Below are 20995 nucleotides of genomic sequence, written 5' to 3' on the forward strand. Positions count from 1 at the left end.
GCCGGATGCAGGGTTCGAACTCACAAACTGTGAGATCATGACCTGAGTTGAAGTCAGACATGCAACTGACTGAGACACCCAGGTGCCCCTAGAGTATTATATTTTTTAATGTATTTTTTGTTTGTTTTTCTTGGGGAGGAGAGAGACAGACCAAGCACTAATGGGGGGGGGGGGGGGGGGACACATGGAATCCCAAGCAAGCTCCAGACTCTGAACTGTCAGCACAGAGCCCAACGCAGGGCTCAGAGAGATCACCACCTGAGTTAAAGTCAGATGCCTAACCAACTAAGCCATCCAGGCACCCCAAATGTAGAGTATTATTGACTAACCAAAAGCATGGAATTCATTACGAAATTGGTTCTCCTCGACTATTAAGGGGTTGCATAATATGTATGATGCTTCCTTTGAACCTCTCCGTGCCTAATACAGAGCTAGGAGCAGGGTTAGGAGTAGGATAAGGTGGGTAAGGCTAGTGAGACACTTCCCTTAGGGCACAAAATGTTAAGGAAGTGTCAAAAAAAAAAAAAAAAAAACTCAAGGGAACAAAATAAATAATATTTATTATAATTTTTAAAATAATACAAAAATCCACTATTAACAAAATATCACATTTTAAAATAAAGACAAGATCAAAAATGGTGCTGTGCAGTCATGTTAGAGGCTGAGGCAAAAAGACAAACTAGTAATACTGGGTTTCTCAGATCCGCTTCTATAGGCCGGTAGTTGCCTGAGAAAGTACTGGAGGATGTAGATACTGTAAATTTAGAAATGTTTTAGAGACAATGTCTAATTAAATCATCTGTAGTAGCCTGTGTTAATTGTACACGTGTATGGGATGATATCTGGATTCACAGGCTATAAAACAATAGGGTTGGCATTTGGGTTTACATATCTCCAGCCCTAACCAAAGGTGGGAAAACCACTATTTTGGCAAAAATGTTAACTAGCTCAAAAGATACCCTGATCAAAGAAGAGAGAATTAAAATCTCTCTCAAACATCCAAACCTCTAGCTCTCTAGTCTGCCCAGTTAATAAAGCCCAAAAAGCAACATATTTCTGTTTAACACAAGGCTGTGTGAAATGGAACAAGTTGACTCCATTCTCTGAAACGTCCTTTTTTTTTTTTTTTTTTTTTAAGTTTATTTATTTTTGAGAGAGGGCATGTGCGTGTACGTTAGCAGTGGAGGTGAGAGAAAGGAAGAGAATCCCAGACAGGCTTCTTGCTCTCAGGGCAGAGAGAGGCCTGAAGGGGGTGCAAAACTTGACCTCACAAACCAGGAGATCCTGACCTGAGCTGAAATCAAGAGACGTTTAACTGACTGAGCCACCCAGGCACCCCAATTCTCTGAACCTCCTTAATTCCCTTTTTAATAAATCTTCTTTTCCTTCCTTCAAATGTCTGTTGGATGTCTGCTTGTGCCAGACACGGTGCTAGGTGCTGACCACAGAATGATGAACAAGCCTGGGAAGGGACAGATGATGAATTAGTCAATAAATGAATGCAACGTGGCAATTTCATCCAATGTTAAATAAAGCCTTGAAGAAGTTAAAACAAGATGCCATACAGGACTGGAGGCAGAGGTGCCATTTAGATTTACTGATCAGTGTGATTCAAAGGAGCAGGGGAGTGACATGACCTAAAATACTTATTCAAGTTATAAAAGGATCTCCTGGGCTTCCAAAGATAGGCTCCTAGAATTGCAGCCATTCAGGCCAGGAAAATACTGGATTGGGGAGGGCCAGTAGCAGTGGAGACAATGGGCTCTGGGGCTCCGTAGGAGCCTGGCAAAAGGTGTGTTTCCCCTTTAAGAATCGCGGCCGTAGGGGCGGGGCAGAGGGCTGCTGTGGCCGGGCCCTGGCTGGAGGCCTGACGCGGGAAGAGCCGCCCCTAGGATTGCGCGCGCGCCGCGCGTGGGCGGGACTTGAGTGAGCCCGCATGGCTGGCTCGGGCCCCGGATGAGGAAGTGCGGGGTGGGGGGGCGAGGAGGAAGAAGACCATAGAGACGAAGAGGCGGCGGTGGCTGGAGCGGCCCCGGGCTCTCTCGGCTCGGTAGGCTCAGGTAGCTTTGGCGGCGACTGGGCTGCAGCTGCAAAGGCCGGGCTGGCGGGGCGAGCGCGGGCCGCGGAGCAGGCCTCAGGGTAAGAGGCCGGGGGCGGGAAGGCTTCGGGCGTAGCCGCCCCGCCCCACACCACCCTGAGGGGACCCTCCGCCGGGTGTTGCAGGCTGAGGGGGAGCCCGGGCCCCCCTCCCTCTTGGGGCGCCGGAGGGAACGGAGGCTGCTCTGCGGGCGGCGGAACGACCCGGGGAGAGGGAGGAGACCAGGCCCGCGTCGCGAGGGGGAAACGGCTTCTCCGAGTCATGGCTCCGACGGGGGAGAGATACTCCTCTTCAACCTCGATGCGGCGGGGGACCCCCAACTTCTCGAGGAGGGCGACGCCCCTTGTCGTGGGCGTACGCTCTTCCCCAGCTCCTGTGCGTTTGTCAGCGGCGCGAGACCAGCTCCTGGGGTGCGAGAGGGCGATTCTAAACTTATTTTAATAAGGAGGGGTAGTACGTAACCCCGAACAAGACCTTTCCCTCGATTTGGTCAGCGCTCCCCAGGTGAAGAGGGAGACTCAAGTTGCCTAAAAGTGTTAGGAGGGAGGGGGGTCTTCCTTTCCTGTAAAAGAGAGACTTACCTTCCTTCTTTTATTTTTCACCTCTACCCCTAGATATAAAGATGAAGACCCTGAGTTTATTTATGGTATTAGAAATCAGTCTTTCTCCCCTCCCCCAGTAATGTCCACAAGACTCTTCCCTGAAGTCTCTTGGTGTGCAATGAGCTTTCCCTTGCACAGTTAAGAGCATGGCGTCTGGAATGTGGTAGTTGTTAGTCTGTCTCCCACTTCCCATCCTTGTGACCTTGGCTAATTGCTTAACCTTTCGGAGTCTCAGTTAGCCTATCTCTAATTTGGGTCCTCTTTGTAAAGCATTGTCTTGAGGGCTAAGGGAGAATTTGTATAAGCGCTTAGTACATAGTAAGCTTTTGGTAAATTGTTGCTATTTACTCCTACTAAAGAAAACTAGTATCTTTTATAGAGACCCAGATTTTTCCATGCATGCCTCCTCCCGTTCCCACCCCCACATCACAGGTGTTAACTCATCCTTTCTCACTGGAAAGGAGACTTTTCCCCACCCTGGGGTGGAGAAAGAGGCACTTCTCCCTTTAAATCCTTCCATGCTCCCCAAATTAACAAAGAGGGTCTCAGAATAATCAGGAGAAAAGACTTTTTGGAAACAGGTCTGTACTGAAAGAGGGAGAGAGAATTGATACCAAAAGCCAGCCTTCCCTTTGTCCACAGAAGCTATCACTTCTTCCTGACTGGTTAGCGATGTCTTCTCCCACTCCCCCTACCTGCTGTAGTGATTAAAAAGCTTCCTGCTATATGCACACCTCCCCCTCCTCAAAGAGGGAACGTCCAACTTCTTTTCTCTTGCTCTCCCAAGAAAAATAAGACTCTCTACCTTTGAGAGGAGGACTCTTTCCTGCAGTGTATTTAGAATGGCACAGATGGTTTCCTTCTCCTCTTCCTTTGAAAAAGAAATGAAATTTTTTTATGCAGAAAGTCTTTGTCAGAAATCAGGAGCATTTTCGCTGTTTCACTCCCCATGTGGAGACAGAGGGATCCTTTTTGTGCATGCTAATAAAGGAAGGAAAAAGGAAACAGTGCTTGATGCTTTTGAGATTTCCTGCACACTCCATGTTGTAGAGCTGGGCCCTGTTTAGTATATAGACTTCCCTACCCCACTTTCTGTTTGTCTAGAGATCTCGTTAAAAGATTCTTCTTTCTCTGTCCCTCAAGAAGAGGCCCCTTCTCCGAATGCCCTCATGGAGGCATTGGCTACAGTGTCCGAATCTTGGAAAAGAAAGCCCCTTTCTCAAGGTGAAAGGAGTGTTGTGAACTTCTGAGGGACTGATCGATATTGTGAGTATTGTCCCTTGACACGAGTGTGGCAGCGCCCAGTGTTACTAACTGTTCTTCATTTTGAGCAGCCCTTTTACATTGGAATTAAAGGGAGGGGAGACCTTCAGACTCGGGATTATTGGGCACATGGTTTTCTGTTCTGTTGTTTTCTTTGTTTCTTTTTTCTACGTTTCACTTATTGCTGTAAACTTTGTGCTCCCAGAACTTTTGTATTAGGGAGTGTTTGAACTACTAAAGTGGAAGGGCCACTTTGTCAGGTTTTTAGTGTTATGAAATGTATTCTAACGAGATTGAGAGCCGCGGGGTTAATCTTTCACTGGTAGTTTGTTTTCTTTTTTTTCATGTTTTTGTTGTTTGGTGGGATAGGAATTAACACTACCGCTGCCACTAAAGAAGAAAAAGTGTTCCATCTTTTTGTGTGTGTAAAGTGTTTTAAATTACCTCTTATGCCCTGAGTACGTGCAGTGGGGCTTAGTCAGAACTCTACCACCATTGTTGGTATCTGTAGATCTGTGAAACAGAAAAGTTATTTAGACTCATGGGATTTTTATGGGCTGCAGGACCCTTTGAGGTTATTTTGTTTGACTTGTTCATTTTACGTGTGAAAAACAAGCCCAGGAGAGTTAAGTGATACATTCAAGGTCGTGCAGCTAGCAGGATAGAGACCCAGGTCTCCCAGTTTGGAGACCAGCAACTAGACTGCTTCCCGGCTTCACTATTGCATTTGACATAGAAAGGTTTTGAGAGGATTGTTCTCAATTCAAAAAGAAAAGAATTTCTAATTTTATTAGGATAACGTTACTGCATACTCCTTATAATTATTGGTCTTTTTTCAGGGATAAATCCATTCCTTAAACAATCGAATTCTTATTTGTGTCACAGTAAAGATGACAAGCCAGTAGCAGCTGGCATGAGTTGTTTGTGAATCTGTGGTTTGTTTTTTGCTTCTGCCTCAAACTAGATAATTACCTAGTGTCCTCACCCAGTAGGTTGGTTATAAGTTGTTAGCAAGGATCAAGCTATAAATCCCTGCCTTCATTTTACAAGTCTGTGTTACTCAGTGTTTCCTCTTACTTCAAGTTTACTTAACACTTTAATGTGAAAACTTTTATAGTTGAGGCAGAGAGCTGACGTTTGGAAAGATAAAGGGATAATACATTTACCAGTTATTTTTTATTCCTATTTGGATCTTGGGAAATAATGTTTAAAATTTAAAAAAAATTTTTTTAATGTTTATATTTATTTAGTTAGTTTTTGAGAGAGTGGGAGAGACAGAGCATGAGCAAGGGAGGGGCAGAGAAAGCGGGAGACAAAGAATCTGAAGCAGGCTCCAGGTTCTGAGCTGTCAGCACAGAGCCCCACTAAGGGCTTGAACCCAGGAATGGTGAGATCATGACCTGGACCAAAATCGGAAGCTTAACTGACTGAGCCACCTAGGCACCCCTAAAATTTTTTTTAACTTACCGTTAAAAAAAAAAAGTACAACATTTAAGTCAGTTGTGATCTCGTCACCCAGGGTAATACTGTTAACATTTGGATTATATTCTTTCAGTTTTCCTATGTGCATATTTTATCAAAATAAGAGAATTCTAATGTTTAGTTTGATAAACTGTCCCAGGCAACTTTCTGTGTAGAGTTAATTTTCTACACCATCATTTTTAATTGTTTCAATGTATTTAGAAATTTAATTTTAAAGAACATGAATGTCTTAAAATATGTCCTTCTGTTTCTGCAGTCTTGTGACATTACCAGTATTTTGATAAATGTCTAGAATGAGAGTTTGATGATGCAAGCTAGTGAGCTGAGAATAATTTTAATCTGCTACTGTAGGCTTGCATCAAAATATTACTTCAACTTTGAGAGTTCCAGCCAAGGCACTCACCTCTTCTGGGTGTCTCAACTGCAGATACTGCTCAGAAACTCAAGGACCCAGGATGGGCCTAGGAGACAAGGAAAGAAAGTCTGTAAATGCCTGTAAAACAGCCAATGTGCTTAGTTGTTTTACAGGTTGAAAATTTTTAGAATAATATCTCTACCAAACAGAAGTTTCAAGTGATGATGGCATTGTGGTGTTTGGCTTTTGTAAATTGGAAGGTTTTTTGGAGGGGGGTGGGGGGAGAACCAAAGCTTTAAAATTCTGTTTTGGCCAAAGCCAGTTTACAGCATAGATGCATGCATAGGAAACATAATAGCATTGTTTTCCTTGAAGAATATCTTGGAGCATTCTGTGTGATTATCAATATTGCCTCTTCATGATACACTGTGTTTATTAGTAAGTGTGTATTTGTGCGTGTTTAATTAGGACCATGGGTATGGAAAGGAGTGGTTATTTGTTGGAGACACTGCAGGAGTGGAGTCTGTGGGCTCCAAGTGCTAATTGAACAAAAGTGGAAGGTCAGATATAGTTGTGTCTGGTGGTTCAAGCGTGAGCTCTAGGATAGTGGGGGTGTTATTACTGAGAAAGGCAACAGTGTAAAAAATAAGCATGTAAGTTTACTGAGAACATTTTATTCATCTTTGTTTCTCGTAGCTGTTTGTGTGTAGTAAGACTCAATTATTCACTGGGTTGAATGGGTTCTATCTTGGACATGTTAAGTTTGGGAGGGTTGCCATCCCTTTTTTTTTTTTTTTTTTAATTCTTTTAAAATGTTTATTTATTTTTGAAAGAGAGAGAGAGAGAGACAGAGCATGAGCAGGGGAGGAGCAGAAAGAGAGGGAGACACAGAATCTGAAGCAGGCTCCAGGCCCTGTCAGCACAGAGCCTTATGCAGGGCTCAAACTCACAAACTGAAATCATGAGCCAAAGTTGGACATTTAACCCACTGAGCCACCCTGGTACCCCTAGAGGGGTGCCATTCTTATAAATGAAACATAGGTTAGGAATTTGAGAGATGATGGGGTTGGGAACAGGTATTTTTATTTATTTTTTGTTTAAATTAGCTTTTAGATGTAATTTGCATATCATACAATTCACTAACTTAAATTGTACAGTTTAGTGGTTTTTAGCATAGTCACAGAGGTGTGTAACTATCACTACAATCAGTTTCAGAATATTTTTATTGCCCCTGAAAGAAATTTTATTAGCAGTCACTCCCAGTTTCTCCAACTCTCACTAAGCAATTTACTTTCCAACTCCATAGATTTGCCTACTCTGGACATTTCATATATATGGGATCTTGTAATGGTCCTTTGTGGCTGGATTCTTTTACTTATCATAATGTTTTCAAGGTTCATCCATGTTGTAGCACAAATCGGTACTTCCATTTCTTTTTATGGCCGAGTAATACCCAGTTGTACAGATTTACCACATTTTGTTTATCCATTCATCAGTTGATGGACGTGAAAGCTATTTCCACTTTTTGGCTATTGTGAATAGTGCTGCTGTGAACATTTGTGTGCTAGTTTTTGTGTGGACTTTTTTTTGCATGTATACCTAGGAGTGGAATTGTTGGGTCATGTGGTCACCTATACTTAAAGTGATAGTTTTGAGTCATCGGCATAGCAGAAGGGCTGCAAGAAAAGGTGAGGTCATCAAAAAAGTGAAGCCTGGAATGGGAGGCATGTCAAGGATTAAACTTTTGAGAACACTCACACCTCAGTGGCAGGCAAGGGCAAGGAGCTCTTGAGCACATGGTAGCAGAGAGACCTATGGAGCTGATCTCCACCAACAAACCTGCTCTTTTACAGTATCCTTTCCTACACTTATTCTTCCAGTCTGTATGTGTTGTGACAGTCAAAACCCGGAGTGTTTGTTGTTGGGAAAGAGAAACTGAACCAAATGAAAATTGAACATCTCCTCTCTTTTTTTAGCATCAAATAACAATTCTGCTTTAGCTGTTGACCCCCAATACATACACCAGAATCTAAAGTGCCCCTAGAGGGGTGCCTGGGTGACTCAGTCGGTTGAACATCCGACTTTGGCTCAGGTCATGATCTCGTGGTCTGTGAGTTCGAGCCCTGCGTCAGGCTCTATGCTGACAGCTCAGAGCCTGGAGCCTGCTTTGGATTCTGTGACTCCCTCTCTGCCACTCCCCTGCTCATGCTCTGGTCTCTCTCTGTCTCTCAAAAAAAAAAAAAAAAAAAAGTAAATGTTGAAAAAAAAAATTTTTTTAAGCGCCCCTAGAAATATCCAGGAACTAGAGGAGAAAGGGGAAGGTTGGAGGTCCAAAAATGATTTTTGTCAGTACCATTTATGAAAGAGTCTCGTTTGATTCTCACCATACTCTGGACACAACTGTTTATCTCTCTTTGCTGCCTTTTTGGATTCAAGTTTTTTCATCAGCCCTCCTGTGTTATCTAAACTTGATGGACCAGCAGTCTGATTTCCTGTAATTTCTAGTATTTAAATTAGTAGTATAATGTTGTCTACTTTTATTTGTGGAGAGGATTCCTTCAAAACATTAAGGACACCCAGTGGATGAAAGTGTAGGAATGTAAGTAAACTATCGAACATAGATTGGAAAACCAGGAAAGACAAAATGGTCCAAAATGAAAGGACCTATCATCTGTCCTACCTAAGCCCCCAGCTTCAGTCTTCATAGCACGGGTCAGTGGGCAGGAGGGACCTTCTGTGCAAGGAGGGAGGGTTATATATACCTAGAAATATTCAAGGACCACCAGGTAGGTGCTTCTTGACCTGGAGGCAGAGCAAGTGCCTTTTGTGTAAGCGACATGTGTGGGCTCCCCTGGAAAATCAGGACAGGAATAGAGACAGGGTAAGGAAACTGAGTTGTAAAGATTTACATGGTGTATAGGAGAGTTCCTCCTGCTCAGAAATCTGAATGTGGTCCGTAGAGAGAAGGTGAGACAGTTCGATATTCAAAACAGTCTGGTAGCCTGCAGTGAGTTTTGCTTGTAATATGTGTATTTTGGGAAAAGATGGATGTTAGAAAGTGGTAGGAGTAGAAATCTGTTGGCTTTCTGAAATATCATTTCTTATGGGCCTTTTAGCCAAAGGGATTTGCCACCAATACCTCAGATAAATTCTTGTTCTGAACTCTTGCTAGAAATTTCTCACCTTTTGTTAGGATTAAGGAGAGCATCAAAAATGAGAGCATGTGGTATCTTACTTGGTTAACCAGTTTCCACCTTGGTTGGGTCAAAGTGGGTTTTGTTGTGGAAACTGCACACATTTGGTAAACTAAAATGGAAAAGTTACTAGCCAGGAAACCCTGGTTCCAAGTGTACTGTTCCTTAGCTATGTGTGTGTGTGTACACCTGCATGCACGTGTGTGTCGACAACTTTAACGATGTACTACACAAATATACATATTTTAGCAAATAACCCATGTTTCGACTACCCAGTGCAAGAAGTGAAACATTCCCAACACCATGGAAGTCCCTTGAGCATCCCCCACTTTCCTCAGATAATCCTGTAATATTTTAGGCAGGTCACTTTTACCTTGTAAGTGTGATGTTAGGCTCTGTAACAGGATGGTGATAGCTGCTCGACTTTGCTCACAGGGTTGGGAGAATCTAAGTGGTGTTTGTGAAGGCACATGGAAAATCTCAAGATGCTGAATAAAAGTCAGGATTCTTCTAAAGAGCTGGTTTAGTGGTATCTTGTGCCAGTCTGGGTAGATCAGCTCAAGTTTGGTAAGCAGTAAAGGAATGGAATTCTGTTGTCTCTATATCTTCTTTCATACACAATTCTTTTGAGGAAAAGTCAGTATACCAAATTGCTCAGAATCCTACAATATATATTCATTCAGCAAATATTTACTGAGTACCTTCTGTGTGCCAAGCACCTCTTCCAGGCAGTGGGGATATAGCAATGAACAAAACAGGCAAGGTTCATACCCTGAAAACAAGTAGAAAATCGTCTTTATTTTCTTTACATGAGGTCTGTCCTTGGATGCTTAGACATGTCTTATTCTCATCTACATTCACTGGCCCTCCAGATTTACGCTGAGAATTGTTTATAAGGCAGTATTTGAATTGAGGCTAGGTAGATGTCTATTAAAGATTTAAGGCATTTATTTTTCTACTAATTCACAGCCTTTAAGGAGGATGTTTTGGTGTCAGATGTCGCCAGCATTTGAGGTAGAATTTTTTTTGTCCTTATTTTAGCCAGTTTTAGCTGAAACAACTTTCTTCTACCCTGCAAGGTTTTAAACTTTTATCCCTTCCTTTGATTTGTGTCAGGGTGAACCGTTTGATGTAAAAGACTTGACTCCATAATCTTCCATCTGCCCTAATGCTGTCATCCGGAGTAGAGACTCAGCCAGTTCCACTTGATTCCTCCATGTCTGCCGTGGTACAGGAATTATACTCTGAACTCCCAGTGAGTGTCTCCAAAGAGCTTCATGCTGACCCTGAGCCAAGTGTGATTCCAGATGTAAAACCCGCAGCCTCAAGCTCTCTTATAAGTCAGAGTAGGGCAGTGCCCTTGGAGCTGCAGAGGACTTGTGCAGAAAGTTGTTGTGAAGAAACTTCTGGCACCTTGGATCATGGGGGTGAGCCTGGGCGGTGTGGGCTGGTGGACACCACAGCAGGAGGTTCTGTGGCTTCTGGGATCTTGGATAGGGAAGAGAAAACCAAGAGCATGGAGCTAAAGGTCTTCAGAAATCAAGGGGACCAGGCGGAAATTATAAGAGACCCCTGTGAGGGAGCAAAGGAAGACCCACATCAACATTCCACAGCTGCTGAAGAAAAGATCAGCCCAAGTCAGGTAAGACATGACATCTCAATTCAGAAGAGTTGAGTGTGAATGACAGCTTTCCAGAATAACACTTCACATAATAAAGGACAGATGCTGACAGGTAGCTTATGATTTGTTCTGGAAACACTTCCAAAATGTTGATTTTGATGTTAACTTTCTTTTGATAATTTTTAAAAACATTTGTGTCACAGCAGACACTTGAAGAGAGGAGGAAGTGCTTACCTAAAGAAAAAATGTCACTTCTCTGAAGCAGCCATCATATGTGGAATGTTGAGTCTCTGTGATAGTCATGTGATATTTCTGCATTTGATTTTAAGAAATGATGGATACTCATTCCTTAAGTTTTGGTAGTATCATGAATAGGGTGGAGTGACATGTCACAGAGAGATCTCTGAGGGAGTCTGCTTCATAGGATGGATACCCTAGAGGAATCTCCGTATTTCAGGAGCTGGTGCTTAGCTTTGCAGGTCTAGAAACTTGACTTTTGTTTTTTGGTATATTAGAGGTGATGGTCTCCAAAGGACTGACCCATGTTAATCCACTTCATGAGAGACTAAAGTATAAATCACAAAGTCAGTTGTTTAATTCACAGTGAAAAGGGGAATCATTACTTGGTAGGAATGGTCACACTGGCTGGTCAGTATGTCTTCTCCGTGTAGGCAAGATCAAATTTCTTTCTGTAAGTGTGAAATTAGAGTAATAGGGGTTAGGTAGGTAAGACTAATGATTAGCAAGCTGTGATAGTCTGAGGAACCCAGGTTCCTGTAAGACTATACCTGTCAAGTACACTAGAAAATTTACTTTCTCCTCTGGATGGTGCCTTAGACCAGGGTTCAGACACCTTTTTTTCTGTAGGGGGCCGTATAGTAAATATTTTAGACTTTGCAGGTCATAAGGTCTCTGTCAAAACTACTCAACTCTGCCCTTGTGGCATGAAAGCAGACATAGACAATATAAAAATGAATGAGTATCTGTATTTCAGTAAACCTTTTTTATGAGCACAGAATCTGGCCCATGGGCTGTAGTTTGCCAGCCCTTGCTGTAGACCCACAAATAAATTCATATTCTTTGGGTTTTCTGGGCTAGGCTCCATTTCCCACCTTATAAATACGTCATTTCTTTACACAGGTTACAGAACAGTTGATTGTTGTTAGTAGGCTTCATATATTGACCAAGGTTAGGAACAGATTAATCTTTTCAGGTAGGAATAATTAAGTAACATCAGATTTTATGCTATGATGTCCTAACCTTAAAAATAGAAGTGAGGTAACAGATTGAGGATCTAAAAGTTTCTTGATCTGGTGGGCTCAGTCTAACAAGGTAAAAATTTTTTGTAATTTACTGAAAATTTCATGTAATATTTGGTGTAAAATAAAAATAGGTATACATATATGTCTTCCAATCTAAGAAAATTACTGTCCTTTGTCCTTCCCAGCTCCACCAGAGATAAATACAATTTTGATTTACATAAACCAAAATGAAACTTAATAGATATAAATGTAAGATTTTCTACTTTGTTCCAAAAAGTGAACTTCACAAGTGGGGGGAAAAAAGCAGAAGTGTCTTTGGAGAAACAAAAGACCTATAGGTTTTAGCTAGTTCATTACAATTGACTTTGTGGAATGGCCATCCAGAAAAGCCAGTTTGCTCTTAATTTAGCACATTAACAGAAATGTGTTACCTGGACTTGAGAGGTAGCAGTTGTATGCTGTTGTGTGCTAGCTAGCCTGTAGCTAGAGTATCATACTCAGAGTCCCCTCTCCTCCCAGCACTCAGATGACCTCAAGATGCCTCTGGGGTTAGGGAGGCCAGAGGGGAAGGAAGGAATTATCAGTACTGGCGTCACTGGCTGAAGTGGGGTCCTATCTCCTCATCCCCATGCTGAGCCTGGTGTCATATGTCTCATGTGTAGAAGGAGTATAGAAAAACAGGAATGCATTCCTGATAAAGAATTCACACTAATGACAAAACCTGAAAATATGCCGTTGGAAGCCAGTTGCTTGGGTATGTCCTATGAAAAAAGAATCAAGAGAAGCCTTCAAGAATTTGGAGAACTGTTGGGGCACCTGGGTGGCCCAGTTGGTTAAGCATCCGACTTCGGCTCAGGTCATGATCTTGCGGTTTGTGGGTTTGAGCACCATGTTGGGCTCTATGCTGACAGCTTAGAGCCTGGAGCCTGCTTCAGATTCTGTGTCTCCCTCTCTCTCTGCTCCTCCCCTGCTCACTCTCTCTCTCTCTCTCTCTCTCTCTCTCTCTCTCTCACACACACACAAAAATAAACATTAAAAAAAATTTTTTTTTTTTTAAGAAAGTCTGAATGAATGCTGTGGACCTCTCAGGAAAGCAGACTACTATTTGAGAAAGTTTGCAGAGACCAGACATCCTTGGACCTCAAGAATTCTTGGTAGATTGGCAAAACACCACAAACAGAACACAACTGGTGAATTGGGAGAACATATTTGCAACATGTATCACAGATAAAGGGCTTATCTAATATATAAAGAACTCCTTTTTCCTTTTTAAGTTTTTTTATTCTTTTTTTTTAAATTCATTTATTTATTTTGAGAGAGAGCACAAGTGGGGAAGGGGAAGGAGCGGGGGTGGTGGTAGAGAGTCCCAAGCAGGCTCTGCACCACCAACACAGTCTAGTGTGGGGCAAACCCACAAACTGCGAGATCATGACCTGAGCCGAAGTCAGATGCTTACCCGACTAAGCCACCCAGGTGCCTCTTAAGATTAAAAAAAACTTTTAAATGTTTATTTATATTTGAGAGAGAGAGAGAGCGCGTGCGCTCATGCGAGCAGGGGAGGGGCAGAGAGAGAGGGAGACAATCTGAAGCAGGCTCCAGACTCTGAGCTGTCAGCACAGAGCCCGACATGGGGCTCGAACTCACAAGCTGTGAGATCATGATCATGACCTGAGCCAAAGTCGACGCTTAAATGACTGAGCCACTCAGGCGCCCCAAGATTTTATTTTTAATTAATCTCTACACCCACGTGGGGTTCAAACTTAGAACCCCAAGATCAAGAGTCATGTACTCTGCTGACTGAGCCAGCTAGGTACCCTACTAATGTATAAAGAACTTGTAGATTGAGGAATGGAAAACCCATTAGAAAAATGAAGAAAGACTTGAATAGATGATTCATTGTGTGTGTGCATGAATGTATGTGTTCTGAAACACATGAAGAGTTGGTCAACCTCACTTATAATTAGAGAAATGCAAATTTAAGCAATCAAAATACCACTTTTTACCTATCAGAGAAGATGAAAAATTGTGGAAACATATCTGGTTGGCAAGGTTGTGAGGGAATAGTGTTCTCACATATTTGCTGGTGGGAATGCATACTGATTACAACCTTTCAGAAGAGGAATTTGGCTGCACCTAACCAGAATGTATATGCTCTGACCTGTTGACCCAGCACTCTCATTTCTAGGAATCTACCCCAAATATACACCTCCAAAACTGCGGAAATATATATACCAAAAGTTATTTTTTACAGTATTGTTTATTACTACAAAATGTTTGAAGCAACTTAAATGTCCACATAGAGGAGAGACGTTGAATAAACTGTAGCATGTGTATTTTATGTCCATATATGCAGTACATGCACCTGTGATAAGGAGTTGAGGAGGATCTCCATGTACTGATATGGAGTGCTTTCCAGGTGTGTCAGGGCTCCCCAAAACCACCTCCAGGTTTGGTGATTCCCTGGAACTTGCAGGACTCAGCACATGGTCATATTTGTAGCTAAGATTAATTGCAACGAAAGGATATAAAGTGATCAGCAAAGGGGAAGCATGGCGCAAAGTCCAGAAGATACCAGGTGCTAGTTTCCAAGAATCCTCTCCCAGCGTAGTCACATACACACAGTCTCCTCCAGGAACAAATTGTAACAACACATGTGAAATGTGGTCTACCATGGAAACTTGTTAGAGCCCAGGGTTTTTACTGGAGGCTGGTCACATGGGCATCCTCTCCCTGGCACAAACCAAAATTCCAGACTTACAGAAGGAAAGCAGGTGTTTCAACATAAACCCCATTGTTGTATGGGTGCTCTGAGCCACTCTTATCATTAAGGAATGTTGGAAACTCTCCCAAAATCTAAGTTCCCAGATGAGCCAAGGCCACCCTTGCAAGCAGGCCTTTCTAAGGATAACAGGACTGCTCTGTTAATTCTTTTCTGCAAAGTAGGATGTACTGTTAAGTAAAAAAAAGCAGAGGGCAAGTAAATATCTATTGTATCCTCCCTGCCATTCAAGAAAGAAGGTGAGATAAGTATACAAGTATCTGCTCATTTGTATAAAACACACGTACACCCAGGAAGGATAAACCAGAAACGAATGGGTTTACTTACCTATAGGAAGCCATTGGGAGCAGGGGAGAAAGAGTGGGAATGAGATAGAAGGAACAGGAGGAAGTAGACTTCCCTGAGTACATCTTTTTGTAGAGTTCTGAGGCCATACTTGAAAAATAACTAATTAGAGAGCCAGGATGGGAGGGGAACCCAAAATTGAATAAAAACCCTGGCAAATGACTCTTAACTATATTACAAATGAATAATGAAACTACACTGAGGGAGGAAGGGGATGAAGAAATAAAGTAACCCAAGTATCTTTGGGCAATAGTGTTTTGACTATACCTTCCTAAGTGTAAATCCAAAAAAAACTCAAAACATTTTAATAAAATTATTTTTCACAGGTGTGTGGCCTAGCAATTCCTAAACTGCATGTGTGTTCTAGGATTGAGTGAATGAGTAAATATTGTGGATGAGAGCCAGGCTTCTCACTAACAGAACAGAACTACAGATAGGGGGATGAGGGCTAGAATGAACCCTGGGTGGTATGGAACTAGAATTGGAGTTAGCAGTATGAACTTAGGGTTTTTAATATACACAGGTAGTTAACAGAAATACTCTATGTGTATGGGTATTTGAGGTGGGGTCTAGAAGCCGCAACACATAGCAGTGAGCACACCTAGCATTCTGTTCTTGGTTTCTAAATAAGATCTTCCAATTAAAGGAACCAAGACTTTTTGGAGAAATGTTTTGGGGGCTGGCCCAGGAAAAAATACAAGATGATCCTGGAACAGTTTGTGGTGAATTGCTCAGAAAATTATGGAGACATATCAAAAGGACTCAAAAGGAGCCAACTTGAAAGGACTCCCAGTGGCTAAGATTGGGACAATTTGAGCTTAAATAATGGTAGTAATGAATTACAACCTATAGAATAAAACAGGTATCGTGAACCCGTGCTGATATGAAATAAATAACTTGAGAAAAGAAAGCTCTTGAAGAATTCCAATTAATAAATGTAAAAGGAATTGTGGAAATAAATTGCCATTTGGCAGTCATCATGGTAATAATCGTCTCACGCAAAAATCCTCAGTGCATGTTAAAACTAGTGGCTAAGGGGCAGCTGGGTGGCTCAGTTGTTTAAGCATCTGACTTGGTGTCAGCTAAGGTCATGATCTCGTGAGATCGAGCCCTGAGTCAGACTCTGTGCTGACAGTATGGAGACTGCTTGGGATTCTCTCTCTCCCTCTCTGCTTGCACTATCTGTATCTCTCTCAAAATAAATAAACATTAAAAAAAAAAAACTAGTGGCTAAAAGTGTAGATGAGAAACACATATTTACACTGTCTCCAAATATCTCCCCCATAAGATTACAGAGTAACAGATTCATTACAAGGTATACAAAGAGGAAAATAGTAACTCCACAGTGGGGAAACCTGGCAGACCCACTTGAACCAAATGATGGAAGTTCACCTCCACAGCAATGAGACACTCCATTCAAAGTCATGTGCCTCCTGGGAGGGTGCACCAAGAACCAGCATCACTTCTGTGAGATTCCTGCCCCCAGAATGCATAATCAGAATCTAATCTTGAAGAAACATCAAACCTGAATCGAGGGACTTTCATTTCAAAAGTGTCAAAGTCACAAAAGATGAATACTTGAGGAACTATCTCTCCATTTAAGGGAGAACATAAGGAGACATGATAACTAACACATGGACTGACTAAGACATGGGAGCCTGGATTGGATTCAGGTCCTGAAAAAGGACTTGAGGAAGCCATTAAGATTTGAATAAATTCTAGAGTTAATAGTATTATATTAATTTTTGGCCTTAATAACTATACTGTGGTTATATGTAAGATGTTAACACTAAGGAAAGCTGGATAAAGATGACAGGAAATTTTTTGAACCATATTTGCAAACTTTTGTATATCAAACATCTCTAAATTGTTTTAAAAACATTTAAAGTTTCAAAATATAATGGTAAAAAAAAAAAAAAAAAAAAAAACCTTCTTGGTTGAGGGAGACAAAATTTAAGTCCATTGGAAAGGTACATTTTATTTTAACATCTAGACCAGTCTAGATGAGTCTAGAAATGGATTAGGTTGTGCGGGAAAGTCATGTTTATGAAGACGCTGAGTGACTGTCAGAAATAAAGCAGAGGAGATTCTAGTTTAGACAATCAACCTCAGAACTGTTCTTTTCCCATCCCAAGATTCTGTGATTTTTCTTTGATTTGCCTTTAGCAACATTCCACAAAGTTCTTTTCCTTCAAAGTTTTATTCCTTCAGCTGTTCCTCATGTCAAACCAGCAGGGGGCCCACAGTTGGGCACTGACTCGGGTTTGGGAAAGAGTACTCAAAGATTACAACTTACCCGCTCCTCTCTGTTTCCTATGGACCAAAATCTGTCACAACGGAAAAGGTAGTGACTTCAACAGAGCCCAACTCCAGCAATAAGAACTTGCTGTAATTTTGAAAGACAGCCACCTAGGCTTCTAGGGCATTCGTTGTAGGAGTCAAATGAATTTGACTAAGTTCAGTCAGCTTGGTGAATTTCCCAGTTCAAGGAGAACTACATTGGTTTTTAGGAATAAAAGCGCTTTTCTACATCGTGGTTTCTGATGAACTGTCATATTAAATATCCACTTCATTCACTTGTCTAATGTCTTTAATATATTTTTTAAGTTTATTTACTTTGAGAGAGGGAGAGTGAGCACACAAGTTGGAGGAAGGGCAGAGAGAGAGGGGGACAGAGAATACAGAGCAGGCTTTGTGCTGACAGCAGAGAGGCCGACGCAGGGCTCGAACTCCTGAACCGTGAGATCATGACCTGAGCTGAAGTCAGACATTTAACCAACTGAGCCACCCAGGCACCCTTCATCTAATCTCTTAAACTCATCATTGTGGCACCTGGGTGGCTCAGTCGGTTGAGCTTCTGACTTCAGCTCAGGTCATGATTTCATGGTTCGTGAATTTGAGCCCTGCATCAGGCTTTCTGCTGTCAGAGCAGAGCCTGCTTTGTTTGGATTTCGTTCCTATTTCTCTCTGCTCCTCCCCTGCTCACCCTCTCTCTCTCAAAAATAAATAAACTTAAAAAAAAAACAAAACATCGTTTTTTGTTGTTAAAAGAAAAATCAACAAAATATGTTATTTTATGAAGCAACTTAATGTTTAAACAAGTTTTAAAAATATTTTTGAGAGTTTTTAAAAATATTTTTGAGAAAGAAATCACATTTCTTATTTTATACAGTTAATAACGTGTTATAAACTATAGTGGTTATTTCACTTGATATTGAAAGAAGGATCCATGTAAACTTTAGGAAATAAATATTTTTGAGAGAGAAAGAGAGAGTACAATTGGAGGAGGGGCAGAGAGAGAAAGGGAGACACAGAAGCAAAGCAGGCTCCAGGCTCTGAGCTGTTAGCACAGAGCCTGATGCGGGGCTCGAACTCACAAACCATGAGATCATGACCTGAGCTGAAGTCAGATGCTTAACTGACTGAGCCACACAGGCACCCCGGAAAATTCCTTTTTTAAGCTCTGTAAAGATGTTTTAAAATTACTGTTCTACAGCTGTTCCTTTCTAAATATGCAAGGGTAGGAAAGGGAAAGAATAATCTAGAGATATAAAAGTTTCTTTTATTTTCAGAGTGTTCTTCAGTATGAACTTAATCATGGCCGTTTCCACAAATGCCAGGTAGTAGGAAGTATCTCCTTTGCTCTATACTGTTGACCCCATCATTGCACACTTCAGTGTATGGGCAGTCCCATCTGAAGATGGGGCAGTCACTGCCCTTCCTTATTCATCTGCTTCTGCCTCCAGCTCAGGTTTAGAGAAGCTCAGCAGAATTCAGTTACAAGCAGGGCTCACAGCTCAGAGATAAATCAGGCCCTGAGGAGCTTGTAACTACCCTGTTTAGAAAAGCTGAAGAGTCTGATGTATATTTGTTTTCTTCCTTTAGATATTTGTGTTTCCTACACTAAGCAAACGAGTCTCACAGGAATGAATCAGAGAATTGCATCTTTTCTAGGACATAAAACTTTAAAATTTTTTTTTTTAACGTTTATTTATTTTTGAGACAGAGAGAGACAGAGCATGAACGGGGGAGGGTCAGAGAGAGAGGGAGACACAGAATCTGAAACAGGCTCCAGGCTCTGAGCAGTCAGCACAGAGCCCGACGCGGGGCTTGAACTCACACACCGTGAGATCGTGACCTGAGCCGAAGTCGGACGCCTAACCGACTGAGCCATCCAGGCGCCCCTCTAGGACATAAAACTTTTAATGGGAAATAAGATTACAGATGAACAGTAAGAATGGTTTTTCAAGACCTTTCTAAAATCTGCCAAAACTTGGAAGTATCAGAAGTTGGTTTTGATTCCAAGCAGTGGGTAGAAGGATGACCTGTTGGATGTGCAAGGCAGAGAATTTGTTTGCTGGCAGTTTGGAAAATGACTTTGTACTGTCCTGTGGCATTTCTTATTTTATACAGTTAATAACGTGTTATAAACTATAGTGGTTATTTCACTTGATGTTGAAAGAAGGATCCATGTAAACTTTCATCTTGGAAGTTGATTCATTCAAAATAGATTTTGCAGAATTTAGGTGGAAGAGAAAATGTTTAGGACTCTACATCTAGAAATCCTGAAAGTTCAAATATTTAGCAGGTAAAATATTATAGGAAAAAATTTGATAAATTTCTACAAGTGTTTATTATATTATTAGCTGACCTTGAGGGCATGGGGGAGTCACAGGATCATTATGTCCACTGCTTGCACGTGGGCTGTTCTGTTCCTCTTATCCACACTTGAGGCCCAGACTTGGTAGAGTTCCCGCCTAATATGGAGATCACCCACCACTGTGTTGGTGGTGGTTAGGAGGCGTCTCTCACTTCTGACCTCAGCTTCACACTCTGTTTTCTTTGTCAACCTAGTCAATCTCTGATCATATTTGAGACTTTAAACTTTACAGGGTCTCCAACCATCTGAGGGTTCTTAACTCAGAATTTTTTAAAAGAAGTCAGCAAGGCAGAGGAAAAAGGAAATCACTTACTCTTAGCTTCTGCTTCTCTCCTTCCCTGTTATAAGTTGTAACTAACCAAGAAGAAAGGGACATGGCTGAAGCAGTTGGCTTGGCACTCCACCAGGGTATTTTAGGTCCTCCAGCTAAGAACCTTAGAGCAGCAGGTGGAACAAAACTAAAATCCCAGCAGCCGCTCCAGGAGCTGGAGCTGATAGGGTTAGTTGTACAAACTCATCACAGTTCAATCTGAGGGAACTGTATGGAACCTGTACATTGCTGACCTGAGCTCAGCTCTCACTTTGCAGAGGTCCTTTTAGGCCCAGAAAAGCTTAGTCACTCCACATGACATATACTAGGATCTATTGGTGATAGTCATATTTGGCTTTTCCCACAGAAAGGGATAACAAGTGTCTAAGGTCTAACAGATGATCAGTGCTTCTGTTCTTGGAGCATCCAGTCCTGATGGGACGTCTTGCTAGGTGTTACATGGCCCCCATTTATTCTTAAAGCCACCTTAGCTTGTACTTTAGTATTATATAGCTAGTCTGTAGGAGTCCTGAAGTTGGAACAGAGCCTTGTCTGATTCCTCATCCCGTAATATTTTATTCCAGCACTCTGTCTTTTCCATAAGGTATTAGCCTGAAAAAATATTCTAAATACATCTAATGTCACACCAAAACATTCAGCCTGAGAACTGGAAGAGCCAGGAGAAGTGTCATTTTGGAAAAAGGATCAAATGTAACTACAAATAAAGATATTTCCTTAACCTCTTATTGTGAAATAATTTGAGACTTACAGAAAAGTTGCAGATAATACACAGAATTCCCATATACCCTTCATGCAGATTCCTCACATGTTAACATTTTACCACATTTGCTTTTTTTATTCTGAGTAATTTGATAGCATAGTTGCAGATATGATGCCTAAATACTTCAGTGTGTATTTCCTTAGCAAACAAAGACATTCTGTTATGTGACCACAGTATGGTGATCAAAATCAAGCAGTTAACACTGATCCAAGTACTTTTATTTAATCTACAAACCATATTCAG

The 20995-nt window shown here is 41.6% G+C and overlaps 1 protein-coding gene across 8 annotated transcripts in view; it reads left to right on the forward strand.

Moving 5' to 3' along the window:
- The first annotated feature begins 1966 nt into the window (after window positions 1-1966).
- The window catches only part of PRR14L (proline rich 14 like), a 58458-nt gene continuing 39429 nt past the window's right edge, over window positions 1967-20995 (forward strand). The window contains exons 1-3 of one of the 8 annotated variants that reach the window (XM_060612617.3): window positions 1968-2139; window positions 3844-3966; window positions 10111-10636. In XM_060612617.3, coding sequence (XP_060468600.1) covers window positions 10163-10636 — 474 coding nt within the window. In that variant the 5' untranslated portion in view covers window positions 1968-2139; window positions 3844-3966; window positions 10111-10162. The other 7 variants (XM_060612622.3, XM_060612620.3, XM_060612618.3 and 4 more) reach the window with 7 other exon arrangements.

The sequence above is a fragment of the Panthera onca genome, chromosome D3, assembly GCF_046562875.1.
Source record: "Panthera onca isolate mPanOnc1 chromosome D3, mPanOnc1 haplotype 2, whole genome shotgun sequence".
NCBI lineage: Eukaryota > Metazoa > Chordata > Mammalia > Carnivora > Felidae > Panthera > Panthera onca.